This window comes from Oncorhynchus clarkii, chromosome 3, assembly GCF_045791955.1.
Source record: "Oncorhynchus clarkii lewisi isolate Uvic-CL-2024 chromosome 3, UVic_Ocla_1.0, whole genome shotgun sequence".
Taxonomy (NCBI): domain Eukaryota; kingdom Metazoa; phylum Chordata; class Actinopteri; order Salmoniformes; family Salmonidae; genus Oncorhynchus; species Oncorhynchus clarkii.
Window position 1 is genome coordinate 15,872,976 of NC_092149.1, and position 18,702 is coordinate 15,891,677.

Here is an 18,702-nt window from a genome sequence, read left to right on the forward strand (position 1 = left end):
ATCCTGTTGATTTGGGACAGACATAAGGCTGTTGATTTGGGACAGGATATCATGCTGTTGAGTTTGGACAGGAGGTCATGCTATTGATTTGGGACAAGAGGTCATCCTGTTGATTTGGGATGGAATTTCATCTTGTTGATTAGAGGCAGGAGATCAGGCTTTTGATTTGGGACAGGATCAGGTGTTTTTGTCTGGGGCTACAGCAGAAAATGTGCTGTTGGGGGTAATGGGAGACTGGCGTTGGGAAACACTGTACTAGGCTATCACTGACATGATCTTCTTAGTATAAATAAATTATGCTAAAGTCAATGATTACACTTCATATGGCTTAAATATTCCAAAGTGATTCCCATCATTTATTTGTGTTTCTAATTATTGTTTATAGACAATAGAGAAAAAAATTATGCATAAAAACCTGAGAAACGATTACTTTTTTTCTCATTCCCATACCATGGTGATTACACTTGCGAGTCCACTCACAACGTCCAACATCCCAGCATACACTGCGTTACGGTCTTCCGGTGAGAGAGAGGACACAAGAAACAGTCCAAGGTAGGTCGTGGAAAACTGCCGGAAAATCATGAGTTTGTCTCTTTCAATTAATATACTGAGGTTCGGTATTGTTTTGTTTGTGTGGAAGTATTTCAATTAATTGGAAATAACGTCTGCCGTGCCACTGTTTTGATATACAGCCGGCTATCTAGCTGAGTTCAAGCTAATGTAGCTAGCCAGCAAGCAAGCCAACAAATACATTTGAAGCTATGCCAACTATGCTAGCAAGCTATGCTACATTATTTCATTCGATGTGGTTAGTGAGCTGTAATTTCTAACTTTCTAGCTAGTCAGAAATCTCCATTAAAGTATTTTACAACTAACGTTAGTTACCAGGAAATAAGGATTGATAAGTCACCTTCCATGACTGAATTCAAGCTAGCTAAGGTTACAACTTCGGGGATGTCATTTACAAAATAGCCTCCAACACTACTCAGCAAATTGGATGTAGTTAATCACAGTGCCCTCCGTTTTGTCACGAATGCCCCATATACTACCCACCACTACGACCTGAATGCTCTCGTTGGCTGGCCCTCGCTACATACAGTTGAAGTCGGAAGTTTACATACACCTTAGCCAAATACATTTAACACAAGTTTTTCACAATTTCTGACATTTAATCCTAGTAAAAATTCAGTCAGGTTTATAGGCCTCCTTGCTCACACGCTTTTTCTGTCCTGCCCACAAATTTGACAGGATTGAGGTCAGGGCTTTGTGACGGCCACTCCAATACCTTGACTTTGTTGTCCTTATGCCACAACTTTGGCAGTATGCTTGGGGTCGTTGTCCATTTGGAAGACCCATTTGCGACCAAGCTTTAACTTCCTGACTTGTGGATATAATTTAGCAACATCTCGTCATTTTCCTGCTTATGATGCCATCTATTTTGTGAAGTGCACCAGTCCCTCCTGCAGCAAAGCACCCCCACAACATGGTGCTTGCAAGCCTCCCCCTTTTTCCTCCAAACATAACAATGGTCATTATGGCCAAACAGTTCAATTTTTGTTTCATTAGACCAGAGGACATTTCTCCAAAAAGTACGATCACATGTCCCCATGTGCAGTTGCAAACCATAGTCTGGCTTTTTTATGGCAGTTTTGGAGCAGTGACTTCTTCCTTGATGAGCGGCCTTTCAGGTTGTCGACATTGGACTCGTTTTACTGTGGATATAGATAGATACTTCTGTACTTGTTTCCTCCAGCATCTTCACAAGGTCCTTTGCTTTTGTTCTGGGATTTATTTGCACCTTTTACACCAAAGTACATTCATCTCTAGGAGACAGAACGCTCCTTCCTGAGCAGTATGACGGCTGCGTGGTCCCATGGTGTTTATACTTGCGTTCTATTGTTTGTGCAGATGAACGTGGTACTTCAGGCGTTTGGAAATTGCTCCCAAGGATGAACCAGACTTGTGGAAGTCTACAATATATTTTCTGAGGTCATTGCTGATTTCTGTTGATTGTCCCATGATGTCAAGAAAAAATGCATTGAGTTTGAAGGTAGGCCTTGAAATACATCCACAGGTACACCTCCAATTGACTCAAATGATGTCAATTAGCCTCAAATTATGTCAATTAGCCTATCAGAAGCTTCTAAAGCCATGACATCATTTTATGGAATTTTCTAAGCTGTTTAAAGTCAGTCAACTTAGTGCATGTAAACTTCTGACCCACTGGAATTGTGATACAGTGAATTATAAGTGAAATAATGTTTGCAAACAATTGTTGGAAAAATGACTTGTGTCATGCAGAAAGTAGATGTCCTAATCGACTTGCCAAAATTATAGTTTGTTAAGAAGAAATTTGGGGAGTGGTTGAAAAACGAGTTTTAATGACACCAATCTAAGTGTATGTAAACTTCAGACTTCAACTGTATTCGTTGCCAAACCCACTGGTTCCAGGTCATCTATAAGTCTATGCTAGGTCAAGCCCTACCTTATCTCAGCTCACTGGTCACCATAGCAACACCCACCCGTAGATCGCTCTCCAGCAGGTAAATTTCACTGGTCATCCCCAAAGCCAATTCCTCCTTTGGCCGCCTTTCCTTCCAATTCTCCGCTGCCCATGACTGGAACGAATTGCAAAAATCACTGAAACTGGAGTCTTCTAACTTTAAGCATCAGCTGTCAGAGCAGCTTACCGATCACTGTACCTGTACACAGCCCATCTGTAAATAGCACATCCAACTACCTCATCCTCAATATTATTTTTCTTTCTTTCATTTTGCTCTTTTGCACCCCGGTGTCTCTACTTGCACATAATCCTCTGCACATCTATCACTCCAGTGTTAATGCTAAATTGTAATTATTTTGCCTATTTATTGCCTAACTTCCCTAATCTTACTACATTTGCACACACTGTATATGGATTTTTCTATTGTACTGACTGTACGTTTGTTTATTCCATGTGTAACTCTGTGTTGTTTTTGTCGCACTACTTTTCTTTGTCTTGGCCAGGTCGCAGTTGTAAATGAGAACTTGATCTCAACTGGCCTACCTGGTTAAATAAAGGTGAAATAAAAATAATAAACAAGCTTTCTATCGATCTGTCTGTCCTAGTTGTGAGTTGTCATTGCACTAGCTATGACCTAGTCAAATAGACAGCTGTACAGGCTCTCATGGATAAGTATTTTGCTAGCTATTAAGCCTATCTGAACTAGTCCATTCCATATTCTATTATCATGACAACAAGATAATTTCCTACTGTGTGCAAGTGTATAGGTAGCTTCGGAAGCCCAGGCCAGTCAACAAGGGCAGATTTGGAAGGATGGCCTCGTGAGACTAGTGTACAACTCATGTTTAGTTTCGTGACATTATATGACATCTCCCTATCAATGTGTTTCAGTGTTGACATAGTGAGACCGCCAGCTAGCCAGCATGTCTGACGTTATTGAGGAGAAGATAAAGAACTACAGGACGGCTCCCTTCGACGCCCGCTTCCCCAACACCAACCAGACCCGCAACTGCTTTCAGAACTATCTGGGTAAGTTAGCTAGCTGATCAACTACTTCTCTTTTCTGACCCGACCAGCAGTCTACTGCTCATTTCTACCTCCCAACAGACACACACAATGGTGAAAGGATACTTCTGGCCATCAGGCTCTTCTGCCACCCTGAACACTCTTGGTTCCCTTCCCAGCCATTTTCTTCTTCTTCACAAAGATAAAGATCTGGGTTGGTTAACAAAACAAGGATTGTTATCTAAAGGCCAATTTTAAACTAATTTGCCTGCACTTTGAATCATGCGGTTGATGATTTGCAGTTGATGTGCATTGAAAACAGTGGTATTTGCTCTCGAAGCATTGATGCATGTCCAACTTCTTAGGTTGATAAGAGCCCCATGAGAAGCACCTCCTCAGAGTGATCTAAATCACTCAGTTCACATTAGACCAGATAGAATGTTGGCTGTCCCTCAGCTATTCACCAAGGTACGCCATCATAAGCCAACTGTCTGTACTGACTGATATGTCCGTTAGGCAAGGGTACTACTTGGGTATGCTAGATCTTTTCGGTCTTCAACACTCGTTTAGTAAGAATAGCCTAATGTATCTGTTGGTGTACTTGTTTGTTTTTTTGCGTTGATATTTTAGTCATTTAACAGACTAACAGTAGTGAGTGCATCCATTTATTTTTTCTGTTTCATACTGGTCTCCCGTGGGATTCAAACCCACTACCTTGGCATTGCACACGCCCGTGCTCACCCGACTGAGCCACACGGGACAACACTTTTAGTTTTAATTAGTGTCAGATTTCTGTGGACATCATTTAGCACATCAGATAAGGGTCCATTTGTGGTGGCTGTTAGATGTTTAGGTTCAGAAACATAACACCAGTGTCAGTAAAAGTTGTAATAACTGTCTTAATGCTTACCACTTCATTCTGTGAATATTAACTCTCTCCTCCCTCTCTTTCTAGACTTCCACAGGTGCAACAAAGCTTTGACAGACAAAGGCCAGGATGTGGCTCCCTGTGACTGGTACCAGAGGGTCTACAAGAGTATCTGTCCCATGAGCTGGGTACGTATGCTGCTACTGTGGCTCATAGTATGGTGCGGGCACTCCTTTATAAGGTTAAGCAGATCTATAGTGGCAAACTATTCAAACAAAGCCTAAAGGAGTGGGCATACACACAATGCCCCCTAACTGCCTTCCTATGGTTGTGTAGTATTGTCAGCAATGCTCACGTTAGAACCTACATTCACTCACATTAGCAGTGCCTCAACTATTCACAATGTGCCAACAGTCTGAGCACCACATTCCATAGAAGCCTTTAGTAGTTCCGGCATGTCTAAACTCTGCCAACAGTCTGTTCTGACATGTCCACTGAGTGGAACAGTTATGAATGTACCTGTTCTTCTGTGTCTCAAATGTCCTTACCTGAAGTGGTAGTTGGTATACAGTGTGGACCTCTGTTATGTTGCCACTCTGTTTGTTGTGAGTCCAATAACTGACCATGGTCCCAGTCTGAAGTCGATTCCTACCCCCTACCCTTAGACACTTTTTTCATAGATCTGAAAGCATGAGATGGGTGTAAAGTGAAGGCAGAATGAAGGCTACAGTAGCCACTGTGGTATGTTACACTGACAGGCAGTTTAACCTTATGAGCGCATTTCCTCCTGCAGGTTGCCAAGTGGGACGACCAGATAGAGGCCGGAAGCTTTCCCGGCAAGATCTAAAATGGCTGACCTCAGGACTTTCTGTTAGCCACACCTTCAACTTTGACCCCTGTAGCGTGCCTAAGGACATGTGTTGACCACGTACCACACCATTCTAAATGTTATTAACAGTGTTACTAATGAAACAAACACTTAATAAAAATATGCACCTGTTTTGAACCTGTCTGGTGGTGGTTCATTTGGTATTTTATTAGGATCCCCATTGGCTGTTGCAGCAGTTACTCTTCCTGGGTCCACACAAAACCTAAAACGTGGCAAAATGCATAACACTGATAGACAGGAACAGAAACACATTTTAGATAATAACAAAACAACTAACAAAGGTCCTGTACTGCATATATATACACAGCATATACATACAAGATTTTAGGTCATACAGCAGGGTTCTCCAACTGGTGGGCCCAATCAGGCCCACAGGTTATTTTATTTGGACCCCCAAGTTATTTAATTTTTTAATTGTTGGACAAAAGACTAAAAAAACACCAGAACAGCTCGGCGATTTACATTTTGGTAATCCAAAAGAGATTTTATTGTATATGAACGTAAGCAAGGTTTGACTTATTTTTGTTATGTGGTCAATTTGCAGTCTACAAATGATTTGAGGTTCGGTCTGTGGCTGAATCTCGTTAATGATCCCTGTCATACAGGGTCAGAGGCTGTGAGGTGTTGCCTCACTTTGTTTTGTTTTTAACTAACTTTGCTGCTTGCCTGAGTGACCCGAGTTGGAAGTGAGTTCCAGTCAACCATCGTGTGATACAATACTGTATATTACCTTGAGTGCATTCTGGGTTTGAGGACCATGTAGTGACCCCTGGTGGCATGTCTGGTGGTAAGTACTGTGTCAGCAGTATGTAAGTGAGATCCAAACAATTTGGAAGAGTGATGTGGTCAATCTCATCTACTTTGAGCCAGGAGAGACATTGAATGTTGAAAATACAAACCCATTCTCGCTATTTTGACAGGGTTCTTTTTAATTTGATATACCACTTAATTCAGCTGGACATGTTTGAGTTACAATTATGTTTCTGTGATAGTCGGTCTATTAAATAGTTGTTGGTCATTAGGAATGCACATTTTTTTTGACAGAAATTCCAATCAATCTTATACATGTTATGACTGGGCTCAGTCACAGCATAGACTGACATTGATTCTGCAGCTTCCAAGTCTTCCATAGCAGTTAATCTCCATATAATGGCAGTAGTCATTACTAGAAATAAGATCAATGCAATGCCCACTTTGTAACACAGGGTGGCAGTGTTGGATTAATTCAATGCATTTCTGCTGACGTAACCACTTTCTGCATACTGGCAATCTTGAAGAGCTTTCTGATCAGTGAGAATGTCTGCAGATTTTTCTAACAAAAATAAATTGTTGCCGTATATCATGACCACATCAGTGGAGTGGAGATGGAGCGTGTCTGAGTGCACATAACACACCACAAACACCTCTCTCTCCCCCTCCCTCTGACTATAGCAGGCTTTCATAGCTCCCTGGCATAGCAATGTTATTGGCTTAGCGAGACCACGTGACCAGTGGAGATGTTGGCCCTGGCAACAGCTCTGCGACCACAGACAGGATGTGACAGAGGAGGGAGAGAGTGATAGACTACACAGAAGTCATGTCTGTCAATCCCACGTAATCAAACTTTTAGGTCCCTGTCAAATGACCAAATTCCTCTTGTATTGGTCAGGATTTACTTGTTTTTGGGCTGAAAGCAAACAGATTCCAAACTAGACTTAAGCATTGCATGTCATTTGGATTTTCTATGGATAGTTGAAACTGTTTCTTATGCAGGGTTTTCCTTCTCCGAGGTGAAGGTGCCTCTACATCCCTCTCATTTTATAGATGTTTCATAAGAAGTTGGAGGAGGACAGGCGGGGTTTCATTTGCAGTGATGTCTTGGAGGAGGGCATGCAGGGTTTCATAGGCAGTGATGTCTTGGAGGAGGGCATGCAGGGTTTCATAGGCAGTAATGTCTTGGAGGAGGACAGGTGTGGTTTCATAGGCAGTGATGTCTTGGAGGAGGGCATGCAGGGTTTCATATGCAGTGATGTCTTGGAGGAGGGCATGCAGGGTTTCATAGGCAGTGATGTCTTGGAGGAGGGCATGCAGGGTTTCATATGCAGTGATGTCTTGGAGGAGGGCATGCAGGGTTTCATATGCAGTGATGTCTTGGAGGAGGGCATGCAGGGTTTCATAGGCAGGGATGTCTTGGAGGAGGACAGGCGTGGTTTCATAGGCAGTGATGTCTTGGAGGAGGACAGGCGGGGTTTCATAGGCAGTGATGTCTTGGAAGAGGACAGGCAGGGTTTCATAGGCAGTGATGTCTTGGAGGAGGGCATGCAGGGTTTCATAGGCAGTGATGTCTTGGAGGAGAACGGGCAGGGTTTCATAGGTGTTAGCAGTTGATGTTACTCTTCAATAACACAGACCCCAAAGAAAATCAGGGGGGGGAAATAGGTTTATTGAAAGAGAACAAATCATGTGGGGAGGTAGATGATAGATGTTCATTCTCCCCTGTCCTCAGTGATTCTCCCCTGTGATTCTCTCCACAGAACAAAGCGACACGGTGTAATTTATAAACCCCAGCCCTAGCCTGTGGTTGACAGATTAGAATTCCTTGTAGTAAAATTGGGCCAATGGCCAAATAACAAGTATTCTATTTTAGACTCAATGTACAGACGATTCAGACCAATGAAAATGTGGCACACGTAGGAAAGAGTCCAGGACTGACATTCCTACACAGATTCTAAACAGATGTTGAACTGAAAACCAACTATTTCCATTGATAATTCCCTAATGATCGTTAGTACTCTCTTGACCTTTCGTCCTCTCGTCCTCTGCATTGTATATTATCTTAAAATATTCTTACATAGGCATGGCCTCTAGGAGAACGGGCAGGGTTTCATAGGCATGACATCTTGGAGAACGGTCAGTGTTTCATAGGCAGTGACGTCTTGGAGAACGAGCAGGGTTTTATAGGCATGGCCTCTAGGAGAACAGGCAGGGTTTTATAGGCATGACCTCTAGGAGAACGGGCAGGGTTTTATAGGCATGACCTCTTGGAGAACGAGCAGGGTTTTATAGGCATGGCCTCTAGGAGAACGGGCAGGGTTTCATAGGCATGGCCTCTAGGAGAACGGTCAGTGTTTCATAGGCAGTGACGTCTTGGAGAACGAGCAGGGTTTTATAGGCATGGCCTCTAGGAGAACAGGCAGGGTTTTATAGGCATGACCTCTTGGAGAACGAGCAGGGTTTTATAGGCATGGCCTCTAGGAGAACGAGCAGGGTTTTATAGGCATGACCTCTAGGAGAACGGGCAGGGTTTTATAGGCATGGCCTCTAGGAGAACGGGCAGGGTTTCATAGGCATGGCCTCTAGGAGAACAGGCAGGGTTTTATAGGCATGACCTCTTGGAGAACGGGCAGGGTTTTATAGGCATGGCCTCTAGGAGAACGGGCAGGGTTTCATAGGCATGGCCTCTAGGAGAAAGGTCAGTGTTTTATAGGCACGGCCTCTAGGAGAACGGTCAGTGTTTCATAGGCATGACCTCTAGGAGAACGGGCAGGGTTTTATAGGCATGACCTCTAGGAGAACGGGCAGGGTTTTATAGGCATGGCCTCTAGGAGAACGGGCAGGGTTTCATAGGCATGGCCTCTAGGAGAACATGCAGGGTTTTATAGGCATGACCTCTTGGAGAACGGGCAGGGTTTTATAGGCATGGCCTCTAGGAGAACGGGCAGGGTTTCATAGGCATGGCCTCTAGGAGAAAGGTCAGTGTTTTATAGGCATGGCCTCTAGGAGAACGGTCAGTGTTTCATAGGCATGACCTCTAGGAGAACGGGCAGGGTTTTATAGGCATGACCTCTAGGAGAACGGGCAGGGTTTTATAGGCATGACCTCTAGGAGAACGGGCAGGGTTTCATAGGCATGGCCTCTAGGAGAACGGTCAGTGTTTCATAGGCATGGCCTCTAGGAGAACGGTCAGTGTTTCATAGGCATGACCTCTAGGAGAACGGTCAGTGTTTCATAGGCATGGCCTCTAGGAGAACGGTCAGTGTTTCATAGGCATGGCCTCTAGGAGAACGGTCAGTGTTTCATAGGCATGGCCTCTAGGAGAACGGTCAGTGTTTCATAGGCATGGCCTCTAGGAGAACGGTCAGTGTTTCATAGGCATGGCCTCTAGGAGAACGGTCAGTGTTTCATAGGCATGGCCTCTAGGAGAACGGTCAGTGTTTCCTAGGCATGGCCTCTAGGAGAACGGTCAGTGTTTCATAGGCATGACCTCTAGGAGAACGGTCAGTGTTTCATAGGCATGGCCTCTAGGAGAACGGTCAGTGTTTCATAGGCATGGCTTCTAGGAGAACGGTCAGTGTTTCATAGGCATGGCCTCTAGGAGAACGGTCAGTGTTTCATAGGCATGGCCTCTAGGAGAACGGTCAGTGTTTCATAGGCATGGCCTCTAGGAGAACGGTCAGTGTTTCATAGGCATGACCTCTAGGAGAACGGGCAGGGTTTCATAGGCATGACGTCTAGGGTTTCGAGCAGGATGGAGGATGCAAATGGAAGTCAGTGGTCGGCTCTCACTGCATGATCACACTTCTGAGAATCTGTCTGCTGCACTTGGTGACTGGTTCCTGTTCTCATTTCACAGTTTCCTGTTTCAGACAAGGAAGTTGACTCAAGACTCACAGCTGCAGACAGAGAAAGACAGAACAGCAGTATCCCTCCCCGAGTTTTGAAAACAGAACTTTTCACAAACCGTGTATTTCTTGCACTCATACCTGAATTTGTCTTATCTCTCTGGCACTGATTCTGCTGATAACGGCTATTTTGAAGAGGAGTCTACTCGCAATGACTGTGATATGTGGTTGTTTTACCTTACTAAATATATTTAAATGCACTGACCGTGAGTCATTCTGGTTAAGTGTCTGCTAAATGACTCCAATGTAAGAAGTTTTTCAGAAGTGCATACACAAAATGAAACAGCAGCACCCCGCATTAAGTTCTTCAGAAGTGACACACACACACACACACACACACACACACACACACACACACACACACACACACACACACACACACACACAGACACAGACACACACACACACACACACACACACACACACACACACACACACAATAACTGCAGCAGTATGTTGACAGGTCCATTACTAGCAGAGAGAACAGTGTCTATCTAGTCATTTCGTTCACTGTGTTCCTCCACTCTCTGGCAGAGTCCAGGCCTCGTTTGTTCTAATTAAGAACATTCTTCACTTCATACCCTCACCCTACCCTCTTCCACAATGTACCACAGACCAGCTCCAACAAGCCCTGGTCAGGCCCTCTCTGTACGCAGCCTGCCTCTGTTCTGTACCAACAGACATCCATCCATCTTCCAGGTCAGCACACCTGTCACTACCATGCCAGTTTTCTCTGTTTCTCTCTGAGTTTTCTCTCTGTTCTTCTGAATTTAGAGAGGTAGTGTGTTGGCTAAGCCTAATAAATAAATAAAAAATGGCCATTTGTGAGGGATAAAAAAAAGTAATATGCTACATAAAAGAAAGCAGAATTGGTAAGAACAGCAATATTTAGTAAACTAATTATTATGCAGTAGTCTAGGCAGGAGAGTTTGTCAGGTTCCAGACAGGGAAGGGTGGGCAATGAAGATTAGAAAGTGTTAATCGAGATTAAAATGAGCAAGCCATTCTTACTGTTGTTTTACCACCCACTGTGTCGGTCTCATGATTTCTGCATGACCGTGCTTTTGTGTCCGAACTCAGTGGCCATAGTCTTTTGTTCTCGGGCTTGCGGTGGGCAGCACAAAGCTTCCATTCACCGGGGCTGTTTGTTGTCAATCTCGCGATCCGCACGCATTCCCGAGCACGTCGTCCCCCAGATTCAGTCAAGCGCAAAAAACAAAAATATTGTTGCGCCACTGGTCCACACATTACAGTATTTACAAAACACATCGACTCAGAGCTGATGGATCGTCTGGCATTTAAGCCCTGAACAGCGCCTAACCGGCAACTACATCTCCCTGGCTGTAATGCCGCCAAGACCATACAGGCAAAAACAGCTTCTCATCTATGGTAGGCTAAGTGAAAAACGTGATGCGCCTCCTCCTGTAATATTTTATTTTGATTTATAAGGTTTACCATTGAAGCTGCTTCACTCAACTCTGCCTCACTCCTTACACCAATACATAGTTTAGTTCTCTTCTTAGCTATCTGTAAAAAGTGTTATTAGCCTTAGCCTATTTAGCCAGCTCAAACCAGCTAATTTCCCACTGCCACGATTGATATCAAACATTGGCTCCGCCAAAGTATCCAAACAAAGCCGAAGGAGAGCAATGAGCAGCAGCAGCAGCATGAAACCACAGAGGCCGCCACCAAGCCCATTAGTGATGATGCTGCCGAGCTCCAGCTAGCTCCGCGTGCAGAGCCTTCCCCCTCTTTCACAAGCTCTGCCAGGATAATGGCTCCGCAGCCCATTCCACCTCTGACTGTTCCTGACGATCTTGGAACAGAGGAGCCAGCCCCAGTTAGCCTAGAATCCTACCCTAGCTGTAGGTTTTCTGTCCAAAAACATGTGTTTAATAGCAACTGGTTCATAGGAAGAGAGTGTCTGGAATACTTGGTTACTGCAGATGCAAAAAAAAAAATTCCCATGTCGAAAGTTCTGTGTTGGGTCCAATGTTAACGCAGACAAGGCTGGGTGTTCTAACTGGAAGCATGCTATTGATACTAATGGATTCGCTAGGCATGCATAACGCGAAGAGCATTTTATATGCACTGTACTGTGGAAAATAAAAACTAGTTTGGGCATGGGTACTCAGGTGTCAACACTTGTTAATGATGTGCGGCTGGCAAGAAATCACATGTAAGTGTCGGCGATTGTGGACATTTATTGAGCTCCTTGTTTCAAACCAGCAACCACTGAGGGGGACATTGGATGCAATAAAGTCAAGAGGGGGGGGGGGGGAGTCAGTGGACTTTTTTTCTGTCTATGATGGAATATACTCTCTGAAAAGACAAAGAACTTGCCAAGGTGTTTAGCACCACAGCCCACAATGCCACATACACATCACACAATATTCTAAATGAAATCCTAGGGCTTATTAGTGGGAGAACTAAAGGATTGAGGGAAAGATGAACAGAGAAAAGTACAGAGAGATCCTTGATCAAAACCTGCTCCAGAGCGCTCAGGAACACAGACTGGGGGCGAAGGTTCACCTTCCAACAGGACAATGACCCTAAGCACACAGCCAAGACTAATCGGCCGATTTTTATATATATATATATATATATATATATATATATATATATTTGTAATTACAACAATACTGAATGAACACTTATTTTAACTTAATATAATACATCAATAAAATCTATTTAGTCTCAAATAAATAATGAAACATGTTGGTTTAATTTGGTTTAAATAATTCAAAAACAAAGTGTTGGAGAAGAAAGTAAAAGTGCAATATGTGCCATGTAAAAAAAGCTAACGTTTAAGTTCCTTGCTCAGAACATGAGAACATATGAAAGCTGGTGGTTCCTTTTAACATGAGTCTTCAATATTCCCAGGTAATAAGTTTAGGTTGTAGTTATTATAGGACTATTTCTCTCTATACCATTTGTATTTCATATACCTTCAACTATTGGATGTTCTAATGGGTACTTTAGTATTGCCAGCCTAATCTCGGGAGTCGATGGGCTTGAAGTCATAAACAGCTCAATGCTTGAAGCATTGCGAAGAGCTGCTGGCAAACGCAGTAAAGTGCTGTTTGAATTAATGCTTACGAGCCTGCTGCTGCCTACCACCGCTCAGTCAGACTGCTCTATCAAACCATAGACTTAATTATAATATAATAACACACAGAAATACGAGCCTTAGGTCATTAATATGGTCAAATCCGGAAACTATCATTTCGAAAATAAAACGTTTATTCTTTCAGTGAAATACGGAACCATTCCGTATTTTATCTAAAATATTGCTGTTACATTGCACAACCTTCAATGTTATGTCATAATTACATAAAATTATTTCGAATTAGTTTGCAACGAGCAAGGCAGCCCAAACTGCTGCATATACCTTCTTCACAACAATTGAACCGCTCTCCTTGACGTTCTTGATGATCCAATAAATGGTTGATTTAGGTGCAATCTTACTGGCAGCAATATCCTTGCCTGTGAAGCCCTTTTTGTGCAAAGCAATGATGACGGCACGTGTTTTACAGGTAACCATGGTTGACAGAGGAAGAACAATGATTCAAAGCACCACTCTCCTTTTGATGCTTCCAGTCTGTTATTCTAACTCAATCAGCATGACAGAGTGATCTCCAGCCTTGTCCTCGCCAACACTCACACCTGTGTTAACGAGAGAATCACTGACACGATGTCAGCTGGTCCTTTTGTGGCAGGGCTGAAATGCAGTGGAAATGTTTTTGGGATTCAGTTCATTTGCATGGCAAAGAGGGACTTTGCAATTAATTGCAATTCATCTGATCGCTCTTCATAACATTCTGGAGTATATGCAAATTGCCATCATCCAAACTGAGGCAGCAAACTTTGTGAAAATGTATATTTGTGTCATTCTCAAAACTTTTGGCCACGACTGTAGTTTAGCGGCCAGCTATCTAAACTTGTTAACATGGTTGAATTACCAGCCGGGGGGCCTCCATTGATTTTGTTAGTCTCACTCAGATATCAAATAAAAAAACTGCAAGACATTTCTCTCCATCCTATTGTACATTTGTATAGAATTGCAGGAAATTAGCTGTAAAAGTGCAAATGTTCCTCTCTGCCCCATAGCAAAATGAGTAGAATTGCAGGAAATTAGTTATAAAATTGCAAAACCTTTCTCTCTGCCCCATGGTAAAATCTGTAGACGTGCAGCAAACTTGCTTTAAAACTGAAATATGGGGGTGGAGGGAAGCTCTCGAGTTCAGCATGGTCATGAGAGGGTACTATGACTATGAATTTGAGAGAGTAAACATTTCTCCTACGTCATTCTTCAGCATTATGTGGCAGGGCTACCTTTTATGTTTCCATTAGGACTAAGGAGTGCACCATTAAGTTGAAACAATATTATGTTACACAATATCAGATGCGTAACTTACTGCACTGCAATGCTTCAGAGACACCATTCCTCTTATCACAGCGTTCCTTGCTGATGAATCCCTAAGATTTCCTCCATCTTGTCTTATTAGCCAATGATGTACTGCCTGAGAGAGAAAATAACTTTTCTGCTTTTTTAGACCCTTCTTACATTTTCTTGTTATTCCTACCTTTCTTTGGACTAAATGACTGTTCCAATTGCTTCCAACTTGCAATCACTGCAGTCCTATGTAAACCAATCAGCCTGGCAAGCATGTTCATATGTAAATATGTCAATGAATCATTGTGGCACTGAATTTTGAAAGGAGGCTGTCAAATACTTTCATTAGCACATGGAACCAGAAAAGTAACACTGCAGACTGTGGGACAACTGATTTGTCTTTGTTCCTGTCATGTCACTGTCACACATCACATAAGACAAAAACATTTGTGAAACAAAGTAGCGCACCCAATCATTGATTGAAGAATGACTACAATTAAGGTCAGGTAGCATTCTTAACCCGATTCATATTGATACTGTAGACAAAATGTGCTCATGAAACCAATTTAAAGGCAGCATCCTGACTGAGTCTCTGAGGTTGCTATTGAATCTGATCAGCCTGGTAGGAGTAGAGCTCACCCACTGGATCATATGTATCAGCCTATAAGGCACCTTGACCACTAATATGCCTGCAAGGAGAATTGCTCATGAAACAGCCTACAAGACAGCATCCTGACTTATCAGCCTCTGAGGCTGCTATTGAATCTGATCAAGCTCTGAGGCTGAAAGCTAATCTGATCAGCCTGTCAGGAATGGAGCACTGTACATTTTATATTATCCACAAAACAGGATGTGTCCCTTATAATTATACACATATCAGTTATACAAGCTAACAACCAGCATAGATAACTAGCTAGCTAAAAATACTACCTAGCTAAGTGAGCTTGCTAAGCAGCCCTACTAGCAAGCTAGCTAACAAATACAAAAAGATTGCTAATCTATAACAAACCAGTCTGATATATCAGTGATATATCGTTATAAAGTTGCCTTCATTTTGAAAGATGCTAGCTATATTACATTTCTTTCTCGAGGCTTCAGCTTTCTGGCTCTGTTTGAATGCGGCTTTGATGACTCATTGTTCCCTGCATGCAATTAGTTCTGGTCTTGGGGGCGACATGCAGCCTGTGAGACAGTGATGCATGTCTTCTTTCTTCTTCATCTTCTTCGGGGGGGTTTAACGGCTGTAGGCATCTAATATGTTGCATTAATGCCCCCAACTGGACTATAGTATAAATCCATTATACATTGTGATACCCCAAAGATATATACCAACATTTTTATAACAATACACCCTTCTGACTACCCAATTCCACTACTTTGCCCCTATCTGCTCCTGCACCATGCCAACGGTCTGGGAGGACAGGGCACCATCTCTCAACACACTCTCTAACTCTTCAGACGTCAAATCACATACACCCAAGTACTGCAGCTGCCAACACAACATATATTTTCTGTCATTGACATTCCATTTCTGAGGTACAGTTGATAACCATTGCTATGAACACTAAGAAGCCAACCATACTGAGGCATATATTACTCATTGGCCTATTCCTCTGTGCTGGCAAAGATCGACTACTCACAGGCATGTAACTTTTTTTTGGTCCACAAACTTTGTGCACTGGGCCTTTAATAGTCCTGTATTGTAGGATATATCCATCTGCAGCACCAGCGCAAGAAAAACTGGGCAAAACTCAGCTTGATCATAACCATGTCCATCAATGCAAGGCACAGGTTCCGAGATCCTCACCACACCTTCCACCGCACTTAAATCTCCCTCATTCACTTCCATTTCAAATCAAATGTATTTATAAAGCCCTTCTTACATCAGCTGATGTCACAAAGTGCTGTACAGAAACCCAGCCTAAAACCTCAAACAGCAAGCAATGCAGGTGTAGAAGCACGGTGGCAAGGAAAAACTTCCTAGAAAGGCCAGAACTTAGGAAGAAACCTAGAGAGGAACCAGGCTATGAGGGGTGTCCAGTCCTCTTCTGGCTGTGCCGGGTGGAGATTATAACAGAAGATGGCCAAGATGTTCAAATGTTCATAGATGACCAGCAGGGTCAAATAATAATAATCACAGTAGTTGTCGAGGGTGCAACAGGTCAGCACCTCAGGAGTAAATGTCAGTTGGCTTTTCATAGCCGATCATTCAGAGTATCTCTACCACTCCTGCTGTCTCCAGAGAGTTGAAAACAGCAGATCTGGAACAGGTAGCACGTCCGGTGAACAGGTCAGGGTTCCATAGCCGCAGGCAGAACAGTTGAAACTGGAGCAGCAGCAAGGCCAGCATTTCACCTCCTGAACTCGGTCTGGTGGACAGCACACTCTGTTTGTACTTGATCCCAGACTTCTTCTACACACCATCTTCATCAAATTCCAATTTAGCCTCTGCTTTCCTCATTCTCTTCGACCTCTTCTTTCTCTTTTTCCTCCTCCATTCCCTCTTTCGAAATCCATGTTTCCATGTCCCTGTCCCAATATTTTTCTCCTCCTGGCTCTGCTAGCGGCCTGGTGGCATCCCGATGTAACTCCATCTCATAATCATCCTGTTCAACTCGAAAACGTGTCTTCTACAGGCGCCGACATTTTGAGAGAATGAGCAGTGGCACAACTCCCAAACAGCCTACTCTCCTCGAATGTTCTCTCAGACAGGATCAGATTGCCTGTCAGGCGCTGTTCAGGGCTTAAATGCCCCACGAGCGCAATGATTTGGTAAAAAACTGCGTGCGCTTTTACGTGTAGGAGCAAGCATGACCAGAGATGACCAGGGCGCGTAGGATGTCGGCAAAGCTAGGGAACGTGCGGACAGACTTGTGCCACTATCGTATATAAATCGGTGACGAGAGAGGGAGGGGAGCAAGTGCTGAACATTCTTCTAAGCATACAGTTCAGTTCGACACTAAAGGGAGATACGATAACCTATTTGGCATCAAACAGGAATTACGGTAAAATAGCCTATATCATTTTACTATTGTGAAGTTAGCCAACATTTGTATTTGTTAATTTAGCATGAGAAGGGATGTGTTTATAGACAGATTTATTTATAGACTTTAGTCAGTAGTAGTCAACAGGAGGACGCTCTGTCAGAATTAGTGGTGTATAGAATAGAATAGGATGAAATGTACCACTTTCTAAAATACATCATCATGTCAATATCAATCTAGGAAAACGTTGATTTCTTTCTCATTTGAAAATTAGAGTTGAAACTGATAGTGAGATGAGGGAGAAAGGAAGAAGAAGAGGGAGGGTTTTATCATCATATCTTTTGCTGCTCAAGCCAGATAGTCTACTGTACAGTAGAGGTTGAATTTGTGCATCCACAGGTAGAATATACTCTGCTGTCTGTGCAGCTGCTAGGCTTGATGTGCTTCAGGTGTTTTAGTTAATCACTTCTAATGTATTAAAATGCTTCTGTTTTAATTTTTTCTCTGCAGGTGGTTCCTCTGCAAACTGCTGTTTGGATTGCCTACATTGTTAACCTTGCAAATGAGAGCCTAGTTTTGGAAGGAGAAACTCAAACAAAGTATTTAACTTGGAGTTATTTGATCTTTCCTGAGGAAGTCAGACAGTGAAACATAATTCAAGATGGAGAATATGGAAGATGGGAAGGTAAGCAACACATTATGTCTGTCATTTTCTCACATCTAGTATTCTCCATTGCTTGACTTGCACTGAAATAGGTGCTGGTACTCATTTTGGGTGATGGTACTATTTAGATTTAGATGCAGGAACTTCACAATACTTTTGAGCTAATATTCTATAGAAGGTGCAGGAACTTAAGCAGTAGTAATTTTGAGGTGCTGGTACTCAGCTCTGGTGAGCTACTGCCCAAGTCGAGTACTGGTCTTCTCACAGAGTTACTGATTACATCATATGATTTTATTCATTTATTCATGTTGCTTATTTTTGTTGTTGTTGCAATTACAGTTTTTAACGTTTCCTTCCACAACATAACAATGCAATTGAAATACATCACCATTTGAACCACATTAGTTACTCTACCATCACACCAGTTGTGCAACAGTATTTATACTACTGCTCTTCTCCTTTCTACATTATACATTCATTATCTCTGGTGACTATTTCATAAACAATCCTCATCCACCAGCACTGTTTCCTGAGGAAGAGTAGAGCAATGTTTTTTTTTCGCTCCCTGTCTTTGTCTCCCTACCTTTAATGAGTCAGTCAGAGAATGGTATTTACCAGAAGGAGACGGGTGAACACTGCTTTTCCTCTCTGGCATGTAGAAGAACAGGGGCTGGGGTGGAGGGGAAGTGGGAGAGGAGAGAGGAAAGAGAGAGAGAGGGGGGATAGTGAAGG

General features: G+C 42.9%; 2 protein-coding genes across 5 annotated transcripts in view; both read left to right on the plus strand.

The window, feature by feature from the left end:
• The first annotated feature begins 493 nt into the window (after positions 1-493).
• Positions 494-5,382, plus strand: LOC139389258 (cytochrome c oxidase subunit 6B1-like). 4 transcript variants are annotated; one of them, XM_071135821.1, is made up of 6 exons: positions 516-552; positions 1,909-2,050; positions 3,007-3,060; positions 3,395-3,532; positions 4,464-4,564; positions 5,170-5,382. In XM_071135821.1, exons 4-6 carry the CDS (start codon positions 3,427-3,429, stop codon positions 5,221-5,223), a joined length of 261 nt encoding a protein of 86 aa, XP_070991922.1. In that variant the 5' UTR covers positions 516-552; positions 1,909-2,050; positions 3,007-3,060; positions 3,395-3,426; the 3' UTR covers positions 5,224-5,382. The 4 variants fall into 4 exon arrangements, with proteins under 4 accessions (XP_070991931.1, XP_070991913.1, XP_070991939.1 ...); XM_071135812.1 differs by lacking the exon at positions 1,909-2,050 and having other exon boundaries at positions 499-552; XM_071135838.1 differs by lacking the exon at positions 3,007-3,060 and having other exon boundaries at positions 508-552.
• An 11,249-nt stretch (positions 5,383-16,631) lies between these two features.
• LOC139389273 (solute carrier family 2, facilitated glucose transporter member 3-like) overlaps positions 16,632-18,702 on the plus strand; it is a 28,382-nt gene continuing 26,311 nt past the window's right edge. Inside the window, exons 1-2 of the mRNA XM_071135852.1 lie at positions 16,632-17,327; positions 17,817-17,991. Coding sequence (XP_070991953.1) covers positions 17,968-17,991 — 24 coding nt within the window. The 5' untranslated portion in view covers positions 16,632-17,327; positions 17,817-17,967. The remainder of the gene's footprint in view (positions 17,328-17,816; positions 17,992-18,702) is intronic.